A 22,342-nucleotide genomic window follows, 5' to 3' on the forward strand; every position below is an offset into this window, starting at 1 on the left:
ATTTTGCCAAGCCTAGCTATTCTTAATAAATGAAAAGCAGATGTTAACTTAGTGTTACATTAAACTGCTTAGGTTCAGCATCTTTCCAACGATGAAAGTACTGCAAAAAGAGTAAAAGAGCATTTTCAGACCATATTCATACAGTAGAACCTCAAAGATACGAACACCAGAGTTACAGACTGACCAGTCAACCGGGCACCACAGGGACCTGGCAGTAACCAACCAGGCAGCAGCAGAGATTTTTTTTTAAAAGCAAGCACTGTAATGTGCCTGTCGTACATCTGGGCTGCCCGTCCCCACCCCATCCCCAGGGCAACCACTTACAGCAAGATGCTGGGACTACCAGCCCCAGGCAGCCAGAGCCAGCAGAGCAGGGGTCTGCGCAGCTTTCACCCCCCATTCCCCCTCCCCGCACCAGGAGGGGGACAAGCTGTTTACACACACACACACACACACACACCCCTACCTTCCAGGAGAGGGACAAGCTTGCAAACCAGGGCTGAGTAGGGAGCACAGCAGCTGTTGAATCCAGGCCTGGAGTATCAGCTGCTGGATCTGATTTACTTGGGGATTAACCTGCTTTGAGCAGGGGATTGGACTAGATGACCTCCCGAGGTACCTTCCAACCCTAATATTCTATGATTTGGAGCCTGAATTATGCTTTGCTCAGAGTTACGAACATTTCAGAGTTACGAACAACCTCCATTCCCGAGGTGTCTAACTCTGAGGTTCTACTGTACCTGCTATACTGGAATACGTTGTATAAAAAATTGTGGCTAACTGACAATTCTCAGTTAAATGCACTTACACAACATGTAATGTTTATGACTGTACTGCTGTCATATTGCCCCACAGCATACAACAGATCTCCAAATCATCAACATTCAACAGGATAGTGAATGTGACATCTACGCTCAGTAAAAGCAGGAGCTGATAACCAGACATTTTCCACAAACACCAATCACAATGAAAGTCTTCACAACTACAGAGGTGTAAAACAAGAAAACTGTATCAATTTTAGACAAGTTAAAATCAATGTCTCACCATAGCTGAGTTTGAAGGAGAAATAAGTTAAGAGATTGCTGATAGTAATTATTTGTACTACAGTAGCACAGAGGTTCTCAAACTGTGCTCTGCGGACCACTCCATTGAGGTGGGTCATGGATAATTCCCTCTTAGGTGTGCACCTTGGCAGCCACACAAAAGAATGAAGGGCCACCCATCTCGTGCAGGGCTGCAGCAGACAGAGAAAGAGGCAACTTTCCCCAGCTCCAGGGTGCGGCTGCCAGGGAGAGACAGCCATCCTCCCCAGCCCCAGCTCAGGGGCTGCCGCAGCAGGGGAGAGGGGGCACATCCATCACATTAGAAAGGTAAGACTACTGATATTAAAATATGAGTTGTGTGCTTTTATTTGTAGAACAAAAATACATTTATTATTATTAAGGTTTTTTTATATAGCGCTTTTTATCCAAAGCGCTTTACAATAGTTAGCTAATGGTACAAACAACATTTGGAAAGATCATTAAGCGGTCCACTGAGATAGTCAGCAATTTTCACGTGGTCCGCAAAAAAAAGGTTTGAGAACCACTGCAGTAGCACACAGATACCCCAATTGGTATCAGAGCCCAATTGTACTAGATGCTATAGAAATATATAATACAGACCCTTCCTGCCCTTACGAGCTTTCAATCTAAACAGACAAAATAAAGGCTATAAGAAAGGAAGTATTATATCCATTTTACAGATGGTGAAACGAGGCACAGAAAGATCAAATGACTTGCCTAAGGTCACACAGGAAATCTGTGGCAGAGCCAAAAACTGAACCCAGGTCTCCGAAGTCCTAGGCCGACTCCAGATTGAAGTTCTGCCACCAACGTAGCTACTCCAATACCCAGTGTAGCTTATCCATCACCTTGCAGTCATGCTTACCCCAGTGCACCATGTCTATACTATAGGTTGGCCCCTGTGCAACTATACCAATTCTATACTATTCCACCAGTGGATCAAAAACCCTAGCGTAGACATGGCTTTGAGCAGAGGGGTGACTCATATCACAAAGAAGATAACAAAAACACATGCAAAATTAAAAGAATTACAATTTTACCAAACGTTCTAATGGCAATTTAAAAGAATGCACAATGCATTCAGTTCAAGTTGAGAGGTTACACTACTTCCTCTTGTAAAAACAGCAAGGCTCTCTGCTTCACTCTGAAACCTATACTTTTAACACTTCTTAGCTGAACAGGTGTGGAGACAAAAAACCTTTTAAAGCTATAAACACTCCAGAAAAACTGGAACGCCTTCTTGGCCCAAGACACCAGGATCCCTACTTCTACTCAGTCTTCCAACTTATTATAGTTATAAAAAAAACCTTCCAAAAATAAACTGACGCAGTGTTCTCTTCCCAAGTCTCCAGCAAGCAGATCACTCCAGAACCTCTGCTGTTGCTCCTAACTACATCAAGGCTTAGCAGAAGGAAAATGATCATTCCAGCTGATACTTGCTCAGAAACCCAGCTGTGCAACTCACAGGGGCTGGTGCTGCTCTGGAAAACGGCAGCACCTGAGGCAATTCATGGTGAAGGGCCCGAGAGAGGGGGTAGGGCAGAACAGAACCCCTCCTTCTCATATACACACCCCCTCCTAACTGCCGGGCAACTGAGAGCCACCACCGCCCCCCACACACACTGCACAGCAGTCAGGAGGTGGAGCATTTTTCAGCAAGCAGCTTTGATAGGAAGAGCAGGGCAGAGACATCACTCCCTCCCTGGGAGTGGGGGAGAGAAGAGGGTCTTTCCCCCTTCCCGCACCAAGAGTCGAGTGAGGGGGGGAGGGGGGGGAAGCGGCTTCAAATCTGTGAGACGCCTATTAGCTAAAGCCTGGTCCAGAAGACGACGCTGGAGCCCCTGAGCAGAATCCCAGGGGGGCTCGCCGGGGGCGAAGCGGGAGCGGCGTTTCGGCGCGACGCGCCTCGCCTGGGACCCGGCTCTCCCAGGGCGCGGCGCGGCGCGGCGCAGGGAGAGTCCCTCGCCTCAGGCCACCCAGAGCCGGCGGAGAGTCCCTGGCCCGTTTAAAGTCAAAAGAACTGGACATAAGAAAACGGCGTAAAAGGTCCGACACCGGGCCGGCGCTGCGGAGCGCTGCGAGGCAGAACCGGGCCCAGCGCCGGGCGGGCGCGGGGCGCGGGGCGCGGCACCCGGCTGCGGAGCGCTGCGCGAAGCGTCGCCGTGTAGACGGCAGAAACCGCCCGAAACCGGGGTCGGGAAGGGACCGAGGCGGATCTCCTCCTGCGCGGGCGGAGAAAGGGGGCCGGGCCGGGCCGGGGGGCGCGCGGGAGTCACGAAGGCAGGAACGGGTCCGGCGAGCGCTGCGGGCTCCCCCGGGCTCTCCTCAGCACCCGGGCCCCGCGCGAGGCCTGGGGCGGCGGCGGCCCCCGCACCGCGGGGAGCCAGCGGGAGGCGCCGCGCTGCTGCGGGCCGGGGCGGGGACCGCGCGGCAGCTCTGCGGGCCCGAGCGCAGCCGCCCAAAGGAGCCGGGCCCCCCCCGGGCTCGCACTACCCCCCCCCCCGGGCTCGCACTACCCCCCCCCGGCCGCCGCCGCCGCCGCCGCCGCCTCTCACCTTCCGACAGCTCCAGCTCCAGCTCGGCCAGGCTCTCGCGCACCTCGGGCGGCAGCGGCACCGCCTCCAGGCAGCAGCCCCCGCGCTCCGCGGCCATGTCCGGCTGGCGCGAGCCCCCGCCCGCCGCCGCCGCCGCCGCCGCCTCAGGGCAGCCCCCGGCCCAGACAGGCGCCGCGCCGGCCACTCCCCGCCCCGCGCCGCGCGGCCCCTGCCGCAGCCACCGACGCGTGCACTGCGCAGGGGGCGGGGCCGCGAGCCGGGGGCGGGGCTCCGGGAAGGAAAGGGGCGGGGCTCGGGCCCTGAGCCGGGCGGGGCGGGCGGACTACATCTCCCAGGCTGCCCCGCGCCTGGACCGCGGCTACGCCGGCGGCAGGGAGCGGAGAGGGTGCCGGGAAGTGTAGTCTCCCGGCGCGGGGCCGGAAGCCGTCGAGCCGCAGTGAGCCCCGCCCCGGGGTGGTGCTGGGGGCGCGGCCTCCCCGCCGGAGCAGCCCGGGGCTGCAGGAGGGCTGAGGGCCGCGCCGGCCCCGGCGGCCCCGCTTGCAGCGCAGCCCCACGCTTCGGGGGCCGCATGCAGACGGTGACCGGGATACTGTAACCCATCGGGAGGAGGCAGCCTAAGGGGCAGCTGCGCCTGAACCAGGGGTCTCACCCAGGGGTGCCTGGAGCCCGCGGGGATCTCCCAGGGGAGGCGTCAGCTCAGCTAGAGACGTGCCCAGTGGTACAAGAGGCTACGTGACAACCAGCAGCGAAAGCAGTTCAAACTCAAAATTTCATACACTGACTTGCTCTAGGGGGCTCCATATACCCCCCACTGAAATGCAAGTGCAATATGGATACGGCAAAATGAGACAGTAAGCAGTTTTTCAGTAACAGTACGCTGTGACACTTTCGTATTTTTGTGTCTGATTTTGTAAGCAAGTAGTTTGTAAGTGAAGTGAAACTTGGGGGCATGCAAGGCAAATCGGACTCCTGAAAGCGGTATAGTAGTCTGGAACGAGTGAGAAACAGTGGTCTAAACCTTCCAAGACAGATGGCAATCCAGCCTCCTTTTGAAAGCCTCCAGTGAAGGAGCTTCCCTGATGATCTCCCTAGGCAGTCTGTTCCATGGTCCTACTGTTCAGTTAGGAAGTTCTTCCTGAGATTTAATATAAATCTGTTTTGCTTAATTTGAACCCATTGCCTCTTGTCCTGCCCTCTGTGGCAAGAGAACTTTTCTCTATCTTCTTTTTGGCAGACTTTCAAGTATTTGAAGACTGCTATCATGTCCCCCCCCTTTAATCTCCTCTTTTCTAAACTAAACATACCCAGTTCCTTCAGCCTTTGCTCATATGGCTTGCATTCCATCCCTTTGATCACCTTTGTTGCTTGCCTCTTCTGGATCCTTTCCAGTTTCTCTACATCCTTCCTGTGCATTGGTGACCAAAACTGGAAACAGTACTCCAGTGGAAGCCTAACCACCACCGAGTAGAGGGGTTACGATCACCTCCAGTGACTTGCATGCTATGCCTCTGTTAACACAACCTAAAACTGCATTTGCTTTTTTTGTGGACACTGCTGACACCACAACTCCCAGATCCTTCTCAGCAGTACTACTGCCAAGCCAGTTATTCCCCATTCTGTATTTTTGCATTTGGTTTTTCTTCATTTTATCATCTACAGCCCACTTCTCCAATTTATCAAGATCCCTCTGACTCTTAGCTCTATGCTCCAAAGTGTTTGTAAACACCCACCCACCCTGCTCCTGCAGCTTTGTGTCATCTGCGAATTTCATCTCTATATAACATTAATAAAGATGTTAAACGCCAGACCCAGAACAGATCCCTGTGGAGCCCCACTTGAGCTCTCCCTCCAATCTGACATAATTCCATTAATAATTATTCATTTTTTGCAGTTTAACCAATTATGTATCCACTTAATAATGGTAGTTCCGGCAAGCCAGCATTTCTCCAGTTTAATCATCAGAATGTCATGTAGGACTGTCTCAAAAGCCTTGCTAAAGCCCAGGTATATTATGTCCACCGCATTCCCCTGCATTTGATATCATACCTCCATCCTTTCCCACAGCAAGGATAGGCAGGACAGAAGCTTCTAAACTAACTCACTCAAACAGCCAATCTCTATTCCACGTGGAACTCAGAAGATGATGGCTTCACATAGTAGTGGTGGTTGGTGAGAGGATCAGGACAGGAGTTACTTTCAATGTTTGAAACCCCAACATGTCAATCCAAAATTTTCAGAATATAATCACAAGATTTATACATGAGTGCTTCTTACTGATGCATATGTAACTGTTTAGTCGATATTAATGACCTTACTTGCACATGAAAATCTTGAGCAGCTTTACAGTAAGAGCAGCAATTAGATACACAGTGTAGGAACCAAAACCAATACATAGTAAGAATTCGCTAATAAAATGTCATTTTAATAACTTTTTACAAGGAATCCGGCTATACACTTTAGAAAAATAAACATAAAAAAGACACTTTGTGGCTTCCAATACAATGCTGCAGGCACACTTAAGCTGTTACGGTTAACAGTTATTCCACGTAAGTGTGTAAAACATTGTGAGTGAATAGAGACTTCCTCTCAAAGTGTAAATGTACTAAAATTTAATAAACCGATTACATAAAAATCTGATGCAAAAACGTTGCATAGACTCAAACCCCTTTATTCAACTGCACATAAGTGTTGGATTTCCTAGTACTCGGATACACGAGAATACAAAAGCATCCACTTCAGAAGCAAGTAGCAACCTGGAGTTTTCGGTCACAGGTCTGAGAAATGCTCTGATCACTTTATGTTTCTCTGGTGAGGTGGTCCTGGAGTGTTTCCTAAATTTAAATAAAACAACCAATGAATACTGGCAACATACTAGTATTTACATTACCAATTGTCACAGTACAGTTGTGCATTACTTTCTGTGGTGATGTTTGCTTACCACTATGAATTTCATGTTGGCTTTGTTGAAAGAGGTGATCTCTTCCACAATCCACTTAGGAACAATACATACAAGGGACTAAATGGCCTACTAACCTGGAGACCTGGATTCAAGACTAGGTTCCTTTCACAAGCAGCAATGAGCTTGACTGTCTGGTCCTAATCTGATACCTTTTATCAGCAACGAAGTGTGATCTCTCTGGGCTGAAGTGTACATGTTAAAGTTTACTGGAAACTAGAAACCATTTTATTCACAACATTGAGAGATTTTGCTGTGACCTTTTCAAACTATTTCCCACATAAACTAAAAGTGTGATTAATAATTAAAGCAGCATTTCTGAGCCTTCTTCCAATGATAGCCACTTTTCTGAAAAATGTCACTGATTTTGCCAAGGTTCGGTAGTAAACTGTTAAACAAAATATTTGATTCTGTGAGGTGCTATCAAGTTTCTATCACAACATATGGGGTAGGGATAGCTCAGTGGTTTGAGCATTGGCTTGCTAAACCCAGGATTGTGAGTTCAATCCTTGAGGGGGCCATTTAGGGATCTGGGGCAAAAATTGGGGATTGGTCCTGCTTTGAGCAGGGAGTTGGACTAGATGACCTTCTGAGGTCCCTTCCAACCCTGATATTCTATGATTCTATGATATCTGGATTACCTATTCTGCTACCAGGAGTTTCAATAATTATGAAAACCACAGTTTTTTCAAATTCATGGCAACAAGCTCTGGTTGAAATCCTGGCCCAACTGAAGTCAATGTCAAACTTCCATTGACTTCAATGAGGCCAGGATTTCACCCTCAATATATAAAATACATCACCTTCAAGTATAATAGTTTTTTTTCATCTTAATCAGCCTCCTGAAAGTGCTTTGCAAAACTCGGAATTAGAAGCTGATATTAAAATGACCACATCACTAAAGTTAGGAACCATTATATACAGTTAATATCAAACACAGAGTGACATTATTTAGCTTCTAATAACTGGTGAATTACATGATAGCAAGTCCTGGGTTTTCCAATTCAAAATAACTTTTTGTTTAGAAATTTAAGCTATTTAGACTGAGGTTAAAAAGAAAAATGGTTGAAATAGAAAACTGAACCAAAAAAAAAGTTTCCATTCATGAATATTTTCAGGATTGACTTTTTGTCCTGAATCTAGATGGAAAAAATTTTAGAATTCTTAAGCACATTCGACTATTCCATTCCCTACCCAACTATCTGTATAGCTTTTTAGAGAGCTAGTGGGAATGAAGCAACTTCAATTTAAACCCTCCTCTTACATGCTTAATGTCTGACAGTATAAGATGACAGAAAAGAAGAACTTTTATCTTTGAACAGCTCCAGTTAAGAAATCATTTGTCGAAGTGTCATGCTTTGAATCTTTTAAGATACAATCCGTGAAAGCAGCAAAACTTCACTTCAAAGATGCACATTTTAATCTCCCCTCCCACCATGACAAATGCAAAGTTGTTTCTTTTTAAAATGTTCTTCACATTTTGTGACTATTAAGAACAATATGTAGCAGGCTTTTGAAAAAAGAAGACGAGACTTTAGAAAAGTCTGAGGGATGATGATGTTCATTTTACCTGTTTGTGCACCTCCTAATCTCTGCTGGATAACCTCTAAGCGATGGATGTATTCAGTTAATGACCGTTCGGGGTCTTGAGTAGACACTAGTGACTTCTCCGAAGCTGAACTTGTGGATGGATGTAATCTTAAAAAGAAAAAAAAAGAAAAATTAAGCTTCTTCCTTTGTAAAGCTCACAATATACACGCAGAGAAGGTGAGTGAAGCGGTATCTTTTACTGATCAACTTCTGTTGGAGAAAGTGACAAGTTTTCAAACTACACAGAGCTCTTCTTCAGGTGCTAAAGAAGAACTCTGTGTAGCTTGAAAGCTTGTCTGTTTCATCAACAGAAGTTGGTCCAATGAGATATTACCTCACCCACTCTCTCTCTCTAATAGCCTGGCACCAACATGGCTACACCGCACTGCAATATACACACAGCTAAGGCCAGCCTAAATGTCCTCATGTAGTTAATAATTCAGTGCAAAGGAAACTGAAATTTCAAAAACTGTTGCTGTACCTCTCAGCCCCATTCTGTGTAACAATGTGATGAATGAGGATGCGTGGTGTAATATTTGGAATGGAGTGTGAAAGAAAGTAATATCCTTGTTAAGGGCTGGAAACCTAGGAGTCTCAACCCTGCTGATATCTAAGGCCTTGTCTACACTACCAGGGTAAGCTGACCTAAGTTACACTCCTCCAGCTACGTGAATAACTTAGATCGACCTACTGCAGTGTCTTCTCTGCGCTGCGTTAACGGGAAACACTCTCCCGTGGACTTACCTTACTCTTCTGGGGGAGCTGAAGTACCAGAGTCGACCGGAGAGCGCTCTGCCGTTGACTTAGCGGGTCTTCACTAGACCCACTAAATTGACACCTACTGCATCAATTGCAGCAGCATGGATCTCCCTGGTAGTGAAAAGCCCTAAGAGGTAGCCGCCTAGTGGAAGCAGTTGGCAGGAAATGGCTGTAGAAGGCAGCTCAGGTGCTAAATCATAGAATCATAGAATATCAGGGTTGGAAGGGACCTCAGGAGGTCATCTAGCCCAACCCCCTGCTCAAAGCAGGACCAATCCCCAATTTTTGCCCCAGATCCCTAAATGGCCTCCTCAAGGATTGAACTCACAACCCTGGGTTTAGCAGGCCAATGCTCAAACCACTGAGCTATCCCTCCCCCCCTTTTGCTCTGAGAAGTGGTGGGGAGAGCAGAGTTGGAGTGCTGCAAATTCTGTGATGTGCCTCTTAGGGGTACAGCGCAGAATCTCTCCCTTGGTATCTAAGACCCCCTTTGGGACACTGGGATTTGGCCACTGCTCCCTAATATTGAAAAAAACTGCTAAGTTGGAGGTGAGCACGCCCTCCCCCCCTTGCACTTCCCCATATACACACACACCTGAAGCCTGCAGGTGTTTGTTACTAATGAAGCATCATAACATTGTGGCATAGCCATCTCAACTAACACATGCCTTTCAACAAGATTATTGAACTTGCTTCTGTGACGACATGCTAATAAACTTCAATTTGTGAGACACAAATAATGAAAAATTGCCTCTGTAGGGAGGGATCATGAACACAAACATTAGAAGTACTTTGTTTTGTCAAAATAACATCATTAGATTTCATTAAGCAAAATATCTCATACCAAGAAATCAAGCACATACTGTGTTTAAAACCATTCAAAACAAATTGGAAATACAACTATGTTCAGCATCATGAGACAAATGTAATACATTTAATAAATGTAAAGAATCAAATTTCCATTCTTGTTCACCTAATCTCCCAACAATAGGTTATATTCTTATGAAAGATTACTATCTGGCAGAACAAATACAATACATTATGTTATACACTAGGTACCTGTTATGTAACCAGTAAGAGGATTTCGGTGAGTGGCTCACAAATCTAGCAGAACTGGTTCTGTGGCACGATCCAATATCTCGGGTAGGAGGGGAGTTTACATTAACACTTGGGAACTGCTGCTGCCTTAAAACTTCTGTTCTAGCACCAGAAACTGTATTAAACAAGTAATAGTCAACCATGAAATTATGCACAAAGAGCCACAATATGTAACAAAACTAGTGAATGATAGCAAAACAACTTTTATTTTGGTTTTAAAGTCAAAGGCTGAGTCCGTATTTTGAACAATTGTTTTTGACAGTATTTGAAAAGGCCAACATTTTAACGTTTGTAGTAATATAACCACTCCACACATACAACTCTCTGACAAATCATGCACACGCACAGTGTTGAAAGCTACCTTGTGTCTTCTACAGTCATTTTTCATGACTATTTTATTATAACACCAGAGGCACTTTCATTCCCTGTTCCTATTTTCAAGCCTTTAATCCCAAATATTTCTTTCAATCAATTCTAAAATCTCATGCTTGTTCTCCTCTGTATCTACCGTATGGATATAATGCTATAGATAGCGAGCAACACAGACATCCACACTTTTTTTTTTTTTTTGATGAGGGAGAGGAGACAGGAGTCCAAGAAATTTCAGTCAGTCAGTCGGATCCATTTGACCATGAAAAACAAATCACAAAAATTGGCTTTTAAGGAAACTGCCGAGATGTTGTTTTGCATTGAGGTAACAAAATTAGTCATGTTTATTTTTTTAAAAAGATTAAAATTTGGGAGGTACCTAGACCTTAATGAGAAATACAAAGCTTGAAAGATATTTGTTGAGGTATAAAAGTGATATAAGTTAAAAATAGTATAAAGAATGAAAAGTAATGTCCCACGTACATCGGGAACTGGAAAATGCACTATATATTTTTTGTTGGTTAAATCTGTATTTAGTTCAATATGCAGTCTAATTTTTTATTAAAAACAATGAATTAATGAAAAATGACATCTGAGATATTATATACACAAGTCCATGTATTAAAATCTGTGGTTCTCATAACACATCTATAAGATTAGGCATGGGAACATAATTGCCAGAATGGATCTGATCTCTAATAGTGGTCAGTAACAGCTGTTTTAGAGGAAAGTTCAAGAAATCCCACAGAAAGCAGTTATGGAATCACCTACCAGCAGGGAAAGACCTTTCCCAATCTCTATTAACTAGCTCATGTCATTCAAAAACTTTTGTTTTTTATTTTTAATATTTACACAGTAACAACTGTTATCTGTGTGCACGTCCAGTCTCTGCCTTACTGATATCTTGCGGCAATGAGTTCCACCCACAGGGTGTCTGTGCATGGTATGAAAGATAATTTCCTTTGTTCAGCTTTAAATGCCTTTCATTCTCACTGCCTGTGCCCTTACACAAGGAGAAACAATTAGCTGCTGGAATGATAAATCCTGAATTCCCCAACTATGGTGAGTGGGATCTCAACCGTTAAGTTGGGGGAACTGATGTTGTAATGGCTTTTTGTGATAAAATATCAAACCATTTCACTACTAAAGTCTGTTAGTTACTACTTAAGAAAGACACGTACTATTGCAAAGAAATGTTAATAAACCACAATTATTTGTTCAAAAGAAATCCTCACCTGGGTTATGTCCGATACTGTGAGAAATGTTTTCTCCCTGTGCCCCTTTTCTGTTTACTTTATGCCATTTTTTCACCAAAAACTTTAACCTTGCAAACAATGTAAAGTTTGTATACGGATTAAAAACAGCAGAAAAACAAAAATTCACTTAGTTGAAATATTAAACAAACATATTAAACAATATAAATAACAACCCCAGAAAGGAACTGGGAGCACAAAGATATCCAATTTAAGTCTCCTGGGCATAGGCTTATCAAATAGTTTACTGTGCTAACTGCCCTTCGGATATTTATTAAACGGCTGATGGAGTCAAACAAGAAAATTCAGAATTTATAAACTGGTTTTAAAGCAGAGCTTCTCCCTACATTGCACCAAGTTGAGAGAAACATGTCATCCCTTGACTTTAGCAAAGCTTTTGATAGTCTCCCACAGTGTTCTTGCCACCAAGTTAAAGACATGCGGGCTGGATGAATGGACCATAAGGTGGATAGAAAGCTGGCTAGATCATCGGGCTCAACAGATAGTGATCAATGGCTCCATGTCTAGCTGGCAGCCAGTATCAAGCAGAGTGCCCCAAGGCTCGGTCCTCGGGCTGGTTTTGTTCAAGATCTTCATTAATGATCTGGAGGATGGCATGGGCTGCACCCTCAGCAAGTTTGCAGATGACACTAAACTGGGAGGAGTGGTAGATACGCTGGAGGGTAGGGATAGGATACAGAGGGACCTAGACAAATTAGAGGACTGGGCCAAAAGAAATCTGATGAGGTTCAACAAGGACAAGTGCAGAGTCCTGCAGTTAGGACGGAAGAATCCCATGCCCTGCTACAGACTAGGGACCAAGTGGCTAGGCAGCAGTTCTGCAGAAAAGGACCTAGGGGTTACAGGGGACGAGAAGCTGGATATGAGTCAACAGTGTGCCTTGTTGCCAAAAAGGCTAACAGCATTTTGGGCTGTATAAGTAGGAGCATTGCCAGCAGACTGAGGGACATGATCATTCCCCTCTATTTCCCCTCTTTGAGGCCTCATCCAGAGTACCGTGTCCAGTTTTGGGCCCCACACTACAAGAAAAATGTGGAAAAATTGGAAAGAGTCCAGCGGAGGGCAACAAAAATGATTAGGGGGCTGGAGCACATGATTTATGAGAAAAGGCTGAGGGAACTGAGATTATTTAGTCTGCAGAAGAGAAGAACGAGGTGGGATTTCATGTTGCAGTGGGGGAGGTTTAGGTTGGATATTAGGAAAAACTTTTCCACTAGGAAGGTGGTGAAGCACTGGAATGGATTACCGAGGGAGGTGGTGGAATCTCCTTCCTTAGAGGTTTTTAAAGTCAGACTTGACAAAGCCCTGGTCGGGATGATTTAGTTGGGGATTGGTCCTGCTTTGAGCAGGGGGCTGGACTAGATGACCTCCTGAGGTCTCTTCCAACCCTGATATTCTACGATTCTATGAAACGACAGTTATCCCAATTAAAAAAACCCTATCAAGTTTCACCCCCTCTGCCAGTTGTAACAGAATGCAGTGAACACAAACAAGAAAGGTGTAATACTAAGGAACAGGATGAGAACCTATCTTAACATATTCCCTATGAAGACATAAGATGCCATTAGGAGACTTTCACGCAAAGGTTTTCAAGATTCTATACCGGGGCAGGAGGAGACAAAAGGAACAAAAGCATAAACAAGCTTCTTATAGTGAAATCTTAATTTACTTTTTCATTTTAATGTATTTGACATTTTCTCCCTTCCTCCTTTGTGTGTGTGTCTGTCTAAAATGTTTACAAAAGTCACGTTTGGTGACATACAATATGCAAAGGCAAGTCCCTGGTAACAGAAACCCAGTCCCAAAAGACTGTTCATGTGGCAGTAAGAAAAGGAACAAATAGGGTAATGCAATTATAACACCCTAAAAACACCATCCAATCCCCTCAACAGTTCCTGCTTTCCCTTTGTTTTGTCTCTGAGCAAAGCAGATCCTTCCCTTTCTCCCTCCCTGCTCAGCGTGGGCAGAAGGTTTGTGGCACCTTTCCTCCGTACCCCTTATGAATGCATGATTTTGGAGGATGCCCTCCACTATACTGCAGCCTTTGGGGGCTGTAGGGAGCCCTGGGGCAGCTCCTCATGCTCCACAGGATTGGTCACTGGCTTCCTGCTCCTGCATGTCATCCTGCTGCTGTTGCCATGAAAGCTTCTCTCTCAGGTATAACAAAGTACATCAGCAATTATTAACCTCAACCAATCACACTTTTACCAAGTGAGGGAAAAAGACTCAGGAGGAACCACCTGTTACATTTAGAACAAAATTATTGTTAAATTTAAAAAGTTATATTTCAATGACCTCCAACCAATAGGGAGCTGGGTTTTTCATTTTGAAATTATCTGCTTATTACAGATTGATCCTTTGTGGATAAATCAATGTGACAAGCTTCGTGACGGATGAAAAGTAGACTTGTTGGCAGAACTCAGAGGAATGTACTCATCGCTGATGAAGCATGAATGAGGTCAGATGGAAGGATTAATACTTCAGGCCAATGACTGGTGATACAATAGTCTCCTATGGGTTAGGATACACCCAGTAAGCCCAGACAGAGGGGACATTGCCTGAATGGGTCATTCCTTCACAGGTGCTACATGTGAATACAGATACCAGATACTATGGGGTTGGGTGCAGTATAAAAATAGACAGATGCAGCTTTCAGGAAGCAATATTTTAAGGTATTCTAATAAGGCACATATGAAACACATTGGCCTTGAACATGCCATATTAGTTAAACACACAATTATTGGCTAAGTAACACTTTGAAATAACTGTTGAACAAATCTTTCAGTCCAGAGTAAGGGAATTACAGCTAAGCAGTTCTAAAAATGAAAAATCTGGGGAACGTATTGTGGATGCTGTAACATTTACAAGGAAAACATAGGAAAATTATTTTATGAGTTTGTTTTTACCTTGATACTGCAATGACCACTCTCACCGCAGATCTGAACTTGGTAAAAGGACGGGAACGTGATTCAGAGACCTGCAGGTCTGCAGGCGAAGGATAGACTCCCATACGAGCTATCAGCGACAGCGTTGCTTGCTCACAATCCTGGAATCCACCCAGAAGCAGAAGAAGGTATTTCTTCTGATAAACGAGAGCCTTTCTAAAACTCTCTGCTCGCAGATACTTCCTGTATAATTTCTGCAACTGAAAAAAACCCAAGTCATTGAAATTTAATTAAGGACACCTGTACACTCATCGTATAGCCAGATCTGTTTACTCCCACAAGTTCTCCCACAACCTGTTTTCCGTGGCTTGACAAAAGCTAGCTAAAGCGATTTTACTTTGGAAAATTGTGCGGAAGGCCATATAATAAGAACTGCTTCTAAAACTTTTAAGAAATTGGATAATGTTTTTGAAAATGAAACTTCCAATTAAAGTTTGCATTACTGAAGCTCCTGCTAATATGGACCATTTACTGAAAATTAACAGTGTTTGTGATACTGGCAGCATGGAAGTCTTACATGAAGGTCTGTAAGGCTGCTATACCTCTATCTGTCTATGAGGCCTTGTCTACACCAAGGAATTTTTGCAGGGTTACTTGACCTGTCAAGTAAGGTTCTAAGAACAGCTGCCAGAAGACATCTGCATTAGTGCTTCCAACATTGCTGACATGAGGGCAGCTACAACAGCAGCTATTTGCTAGCATGGACAAGGCCTCATGTAACTAACTTTACAGGCATTTGATTTTGGACAATCCAATTGTCTTAATATTTGTGAGCTTCTGAACACTGTATTCACACCCGACACTGGGAAAATGGTTTCACTGTTTATCTTCTAGAACGGGATTTGTGTTAACTAGTTAATGTGAATGAGCATGCATGTTGGATTCAATGTTAATCTAACTTGATCACAATAAAATTGTCACAAAGGGGTTAATAGATGCTTCTGAAGTTCAAAGGAAAGTATGCACTGAATACATAATATTCACGGATGGTTGGTAAGTTCTTGTGACAGACAAGAGGCTTGTGTCTCCCTCAGACAGCTTTTAGACCACAGAGAAGCCTGAGAGTTACAGAGGAATTTGTATCTTAAATGACTTGGCAAAAAGAGTAACTTTTCTTATTGAAGACATATGCGGAAGAGTATTTTTGAACGGCCTTGTGAACAACATGTTATCTAACTATCACTAACCATCTTTTGAAAGGTGACTGAAAAGCTTTTCCTAAAAATTGAAAACTTGTAAGATTCCAAAAGTGTAAACTATAAATGCAGTTTATATAGCAGCAAAATAATTCTATATTTAATGAAAATTACCTAATATCCTGACAAATATGAGATGCAGAGATCTTGGCTTTTGTTACAGTAAGTACGATCATATTTATCATGAACAAAGAGAATTCAAATCGAATTCGGAATAGGATGATTTTTCTTTTTTAACCTTCTTTATGGGTATCCACTTAAAACTGCAGCCTGGGTTTCCCCAGAAGTCAAGGGTCTCGATGCAGTAACTGTCTCAAATTGCGTTAAAATAAATGGAGTCCATTGCTAACAATGGGTATATACTTCATCTACTCTCTGACTCCTACTCAAGAGGTTCTGTCTTTTTTAATTAAATATATGCTTCGATTCAAATTTAAGATTAGATCTATGCAGAGGATAACTATGTTCATGAAGTAAAGTAAAACCTACCTGTTTAGTTTTTCTAGAATATGATTTAAACGGATACCACCAATTTGAAATCTAGTGAATTTCAAAAAGCATATTAAGTAGTTTAAATATTACCCCAGCCAATTTCTATTGTTTAACAATGTTTTTAAAGATTTTTCTTCCCATGTTACATGTGAAAGAGCCAAACAACAGGGGAAACTGACTGGCTCTAAAGAGAAAACAGTGGACTAACTTTAAACACTGTGCTATGGAAGGCACAAAATACAAAAATGGGAAAAAACTAGGGTTTTTTCCCCCTCTCTAATCTTTGGTTACAGTTACTTTAGACAGAGCAAACAAGCATAACAGCCTCTTCCCTGAAAATCCGCCTGGAATGCATGAAGTAACAAATTTAGTTAAAACTAGGGCTGTCAAGCGATTAAAAAATTAATCGCAATCACTCACGCTATTAAACAATAACAGAATACCATTTATTTAAATATTTTTGGATGTTTTCTACATTTTCAAATATATTGATTTCAATTACAACACAGAATACGAAGTGTAAAGTGCTCACTTTATATTTATCTTTGATTACAAATACTTGCACTGTAAAAAACAAAATAAATAGTATTTTTCAATTTACCTAATACAAGTACTGTAGTGCAATCTCTTTATCATGCAAGTTGAAAAACCGGTTACCTACTTCTCGTAACTGTTGTTCTTCAAGATGTTTTGCTCATGTCCATTCCAAATCCCACCTGCCTCCCCTCTGTCGGAGTCTTCTGGCAAGAAGGGACTGAGCAGGCGGCGGGTCGGCAGTGTCCTATATACACCGCCACTATATGAGGGCGCCATTCCAGGGTGCTTCACAGTCTACCCAACGTGAACCGCTAGGGGAAAATCCTTTCGACAATCATGCGTACACACTTATTGGAATGGACATGAGCAACGCATCTCGAAGAACAACAGTTACGAGAGGTAGGTAACAGTTTTTCTTCTTCGAGCGCTTGCTCATGTCCATTCCAATATGTGACTCCCAAGCAGTTTCTTTGGAGGAGGGGTCGGAGTTCAGCTGATTGTAGGACTGCCCTGCCGAATGCTGTGTCATCGCTTGTTTGGTGGGTGATGCCATACTGTGACGTGAAGGTGTGGATGGAAGACCATGTTGCCGTCTTGCATATGTCTCGAACAGGGACGTGTGCAAGGAAAGCTGCGGATGAAGCCTAAGCTTTCGTGGAGTGCGCCGTCAATGGCAGGGGCGGAACGTTGGCCAGGTCATAGCATGTTCTAATGCAGGATGTGATCCACGACAAAATGCGCTGGGATGAGATGGGAAGCCTTCTCATCCTTTCGGCGATTGCACTAAGGAGCTGTGGAGACTTACAAAATTGTTTTGTGCATTCAATGTAGAAGGCTAGGGCACAACTGATGTCCAGGGAATGGAGCATCCACTCTCTGTCAGTGGCATGAGGCTTAGGGAAGAAGACCGGTAAAAATATGTGCTGATTCACATGAAACTGGGAGATCATCTTGGGTAGAAACGCAGGGTGAGGATGCAGCTGAACCTTGTCTTTGTAAAAGACAGTATGGGGGGCTTGGAGGTAAGCTCTTTGAGCTAAGACACCTTTCTGGCTGATGTTATAGGCACCAGAAAGGCAACCTTCCAAGAGAGGCAGGAGAGAGGGCAGATGGCCTTGGGCTCAAATGGAGGGCCCATGAGCCTGGACAAGACTAGTTGAAGTCCCACTAGGGAACGGGCTGCCGCACATGGGGGTAAAGCCTGTCCAAGCCCTTGAGGAATCAGCCCACCATGGGGTTTCCAAAGACTGATCTACCCGTTGCCCCTGGTGCGAGGCTGAGGAGGCAGACAGGTGCACTTTTATAGATGATATTGCCAGCCTTTGTTGTTTCAGGTCCAGTAAGTAGTCCAAAACAAGGGGAATTGGTGCTTGCTGTGGTGGGATATCCTTCTGCAGGGACCAAATAGAAAACCGCTTCCACTTTGCCAGATATGTGGCTCGGGTGGAAGGTTTCCTACCTCCCAGGAGAACTTCTCTCACTGAGTCCGAACACTGGAGGTCCAACGGGTTCAACCATGGAGTTTCCACGCCGTGAGGTGGAGGGACTCCAGGTTGGGGTGCTGGAACTTGCAGTAGTCCTGAGTGATAAGGTCTGGGCATAAGGGAAGGGTTACTGGTCTGTCGACCAATACGCTTAACAACGTATTGAACCTGCGCTGGTGGGGCCACGCCGGCACTATGAGGATCAACGAAGCTCTGTCCTGGCGGACCTTGAGAAGGACTCTGTGTATGAGAGGGCAGGGCAGGAATGCATAGAGCACGTGACTCATCCATGTGAGGTGAAAAGCGTCTGCGATGGAGACCGCTTGCTGATTAGCAACGCGAAGCTGGAGCCCCCGGTCGAGCTGACTTTACGGCCAAAAAGGTCCAGCTTCTTAGCGTCCCGTGACTTTGGAACGGGACCTCGTTGACTCTGCCACTCTTTGTGGTTCGCCGCATCCACCACTAATGTTCCAGGCTGAGAGTGGGTAAAAAGGTGGTCTGCCATAGCACCTTTGTGGTGTTTTGTATGGTCTTGTAAGGGGCAAGGCTAACCTAGAGGTACCCTCCTGGGCAAGAATGTCCACCATTGGGTTTGAGTCTTCTGACACCTCCTCAGCCTGGAGGGGTTAGTTTTGCGCCACCCTCCTAAGAAGGTCCTGGTGCGCCCTATTGTCCATCAAAGGGAGTGTGGTGGCGGAGGTGCCAGCCACTGCCTCATCCGGTGAAGAGGATGATGAGGCCCGTGGGACCGGGTCCTCCTGATCCTCAGGCTCTCTGGAGGCTGGCTCTGGTAAGTCTGCCCTATTTGGGGCAGACTGTGGCACTGGTACCACATGGGGTGCTGGTTCAAGAGTTGCACCCGTTTGCGAAGACCCACTCAGTCTTACTGCCTTTGGAATGATGGCCAAAGCATGAAGGGACATACGAATGTTTAGTATATCTGGCATGTAAATACCTCACAACGCCAGCTACAAAAGTGCCATGTGAACACCTGTTCTCACTTTCAGATGAGATTGTAAATAAGAAGCAGGCAGCATTATCTCCCATAAATGTAAACAAATTTGTTTGTCTTAGCAATTGGCTGAACAAGAAGTAGGACTGAGTGGACTTGTAGGCTCTGAAGTTTGCCACTGTTTTGATTTTGAGTGCAGTTATGTAATAAAAAAAATTCTTCATTTGTAAGTTACACTTTCACGATAAAGAGATTGCACTATAGTACTTGTATGAGGTGAACTGAAAAATACTATTTGTTTATCATTTTAACAGTGCAAATATTTGTAATAAAAAACAACATAAAGTGAGCACTGTACACTTTGTATTCTGTGTTGTAATAGAAATCAATATATTTGAAAATATAGAAAATCATATAAAATATTTAATACACTTCAATTGATATTCTATTGTTTAACAGTGCGATTAATCATGATTAATTTTTTGAGTTAACCATGTGAGTTAAGTGTGATTGACAGCCCTAGTTAAAACTATACACATACTTCAATTAAACCTTTGATATTAGCTATCTGAACAGGGCTCAGACAACATAAATCTCAATTCCACACATCAAGTATTAAAATGATGCCAAAGTATCACAGTCTTTCACCGAACAATTTTATTCAACATTAATCTCCTGCATATCTCAGTTTACAGAAAGGACTAAAACAGTTACAAAAATGATCATCCTTGTACAGGAGACTACCTCAAGAGGAGCTAGCTGCATCCCTACCTGAGGGAAGGATCACTAGCCTGCAGCCAAGGCAGTCACCAAGGAACAAGCACCATCTCCCTGGCCAGAAGAGACTGAGGAAGAGGCCTAGGAGCAGCTGGCTTAAGACAGAACCGGATGAAAAAAGGTTCCGACCCTGCCATACCTTACAGCTGCCCTGGTACCGCAACAGGATGCCACCCAGAGTCCATGAGGGGTCACTACTAGAGACAAGCCACCACTGCAACTTGGATTATAGGGGTCACTCCCCAAACTGACGGGACAACAGTAGGAAGTAGCCCAGGACAGTGGATGTAGACTCCCCACTGGTACGTCTCTTACTCAGGGGTTGACTTCCAAAGAATCCTGAGCTGAGACCTGATGGAGTGGGAGGGCCTGGCTCCTCCTAGCTCCCCTGCAGCCTTAAAGACTGAGGCACCTTGACCAAGCTGGGGGCTGGAAAGCAAGCGTTCCAGCCACTAGGCCACCCAGCCCTCCAAGCCCTCTGTCACAATTATTTAAAGAAACATTTCTGTAAAGTACTCCAGAACAAAATATAGGAAATGATGATGCACTGGCTGGGGGAATGGAACACTCGCTAAAAAATTTAACAAGTCTAATCCTGAAAAATCTGTGTGTTCAATGGAATACACACATTTAAGCATGGCAGATTTATGCACAAAAATGCCACAGTTGCATGAACTAAACCAGGATGTGCAAACATATTTGGCCAGTTATGACCCTATATAGCCATATTTGCCCCAAAATACCTAATTTAAACAAGAAGTCATGGGATTTGTATAAATAAATTAGATACTTGCAAACATGCTTGTATATTCAAGGTATGTCCACACCTTAAATACAGTGAGCAGTTCTGGTCTCCCCCATCTCAAAAAAGATATATCAGAATTTGAAAAAAATACAGAGAAGGGCAACAAAAATGATTAGGGGTATGGAATAAATTCCACATGCAGACAGATCAAAAAGACTGGGACCGTTCAGCTTAGAAAAGAGACGACTAACGGCAGTTATGAGAGAGGTCTATAAAATCATGAATAGTGTGGAGACTGTGAATAAGGAAGTGTTATTTACCCCTTCCCATAACACAAGAATCAGGGGTCACCCTATGAAATTAATAGGCAGCAGGTTTACCCCAAACAAAAGGGAATACTTCTTCACGCAGTGCAGTCTACTTGTGGAAATCATTGTCAGTGTGAAGGATTTAGCTGTGAAGCCTAAAAGTACAACTGGGTTAAAAAAAGAATTAGATAAGTTCATGGAGGATAGGTCTATCAATGGCTATTAGCCAAGATGGTCAGGGACGCAACCCCATGCTCTGTGTCTCCCTAAACCTCTGACTATCAGAAGCTGGGACTGAAGATAATTGCCCTGTTCTGTTCATTCCCTCTGAAGCACTTGGCACTGGCCACTGTCGGAAGACAGATACTGGCTTAGATGGACCTCTGGCCTGACCCTGCATAGCCGTTTTTATGTTGTTATCTTACAAAGTCAGGCTCAAGATGTTTTTTCCTGAAAAAATTACACTGTGCATCCAATTCAACCATATGTAAGAAATATCATTCCATCTTGTAAAAGTGTCACATGTTAATTCTGAGACATGAATAATAGTAAAAATAAGTGTCTCATCATGTTTTGAGGAGAATCTTAAAGCAGTTTCCAAACATTATTTCACAACAAATCTGTACCATAGGTATATGAAAATATGGGTAAACTACAGTACAAATTCTCTGTGGTCGTGGGTGTAGCAACCTGACTGCTCTCCAGAGTGCATTTCTGATCATATTTTGCAACATCCATTTTACCTTTGGGTTGGAAGTTTCCATAATTGGCTTGTTTTCAATTTCAACAGTAGCTTTAGCCAGCTCAGATTCTGCCTGTTTCAAAGCATTCTGCAAAATAGTTTTTTCTCGCTGCCAGGAAGCCCTTTCTGATCCCTGGACGGAGTAAGCATCATCTGTAGAGCGAATCTAAAAAATGAAATTCAAAGAAAGAATATAAAATAACCATCAAGCTTCACTACTTCCAAAGGAATGTAAAAGTTATATCTTTTAAGTCAAATTCAATAGTAAATTGACTTTAAGGAAAAACTAGAATGCCAGAATAATTATACTGGAAATTTCCAGCAGCAACAAGAGGTTATCCAGATAGGATGGGAATTTCAAGTAGAACTTCAGTCCATGTTAACAAGTAAAGAAAATTAGACAGTCCTTGCCTAAAAATCTTAGTCTTATTAGTTGATATGGCTCCCATTCACCTTAATACCAGAGAGACTCCAAAATGTTTAAAAATAGAAATACTAA

General features: G+C 44.0%; 2 protein-coding genes across 22 annotated transcripts in view; both read right to left on the reverse strand.

Moving 5' to 3' along the window:
• Nucleotides 1–3,849, reverse strand: part of DIP2A (disco interacting protein 2 homolog A) — a 248,545-nt gene extending 244,696 nt beyond the window's left edge. For all 16 annotated transcript variants that reach the window (XR_012154401.1, XR_012154402.1, XM_073306935.1 and 13 more), the window contains exon 1: nucleotides 3,620–3,849. Coding sequence is in view for 14 of the 16 variants with exons in the window: in XM_073306935.1 (XP_073163036.1) it covers nucleotides 3,620–3,716 (97 nt within the window). In the remaining 2 variants the exon portion in view is untranslated. The remainder of the gene's footprint in view (nucleotides 1–3,619) is intronic.
• Nucleotides 3,850–5,886: 2,037 nt separating this feature from the next.
• PCNT (pericentrin) overlaps nucleotides 5,887–22,342 on the reverse strand; it is a 230,239-nt gene continuing 213,783 nt past the window's right edge. For all 6 annotated transcript variants that reach the window (XM_073306956.1, XM_073306954.1, XM_073306953.1 and 3 more), the window contains 6 exons: nucleotides 21,845–22,009; nucleotides 14,572–14,810; nucleotides 11,627–11,715; nucleotides 9,984–10,137; nucleotides 8,146–8,273; nucleotides 5,887–6,450 (listed from right to left, as the gene is read on the reverse strand). In XM_073306956.1, the coding sequence (XP_073163057.1) occupies nucleotides 6,410–6,450; nucleotides 8,146–8,273; nucleotides 9,984–10,137; nucleotides 11,627–11,715; nucleotides 14,572–14,810; nucleotides 21,845–22,009 (816 nt within the window). In that variant the 3' untranslated portion in view covers nucleotides 5,887–6,409. The remainder of the gene's footprint in view (nucleotides 6,451–8,145; nucleotides 8,274–9,983; nucleotides 10,138–11,626; nucleotides 11,716–14,571; nucleotides 14,811–21,844; nucleotides 22,010–22,342) is intronic.

The sequence above is a fragment of the Lepidochelys kempii genome, chromosome 11 (assembly GCF_965140265.1).
Source record: "Lepidochelys kempii isolate rLepKem1 chromosome 11, rLepKem1.hap2, whole genome shotgun sequence".
Classification (NCBI taxonomy): Eukaryota; Metazoa; Chordata; order Testudines; family Cheloniidae; genus Lepidochelys; species Lepidochelys kempii.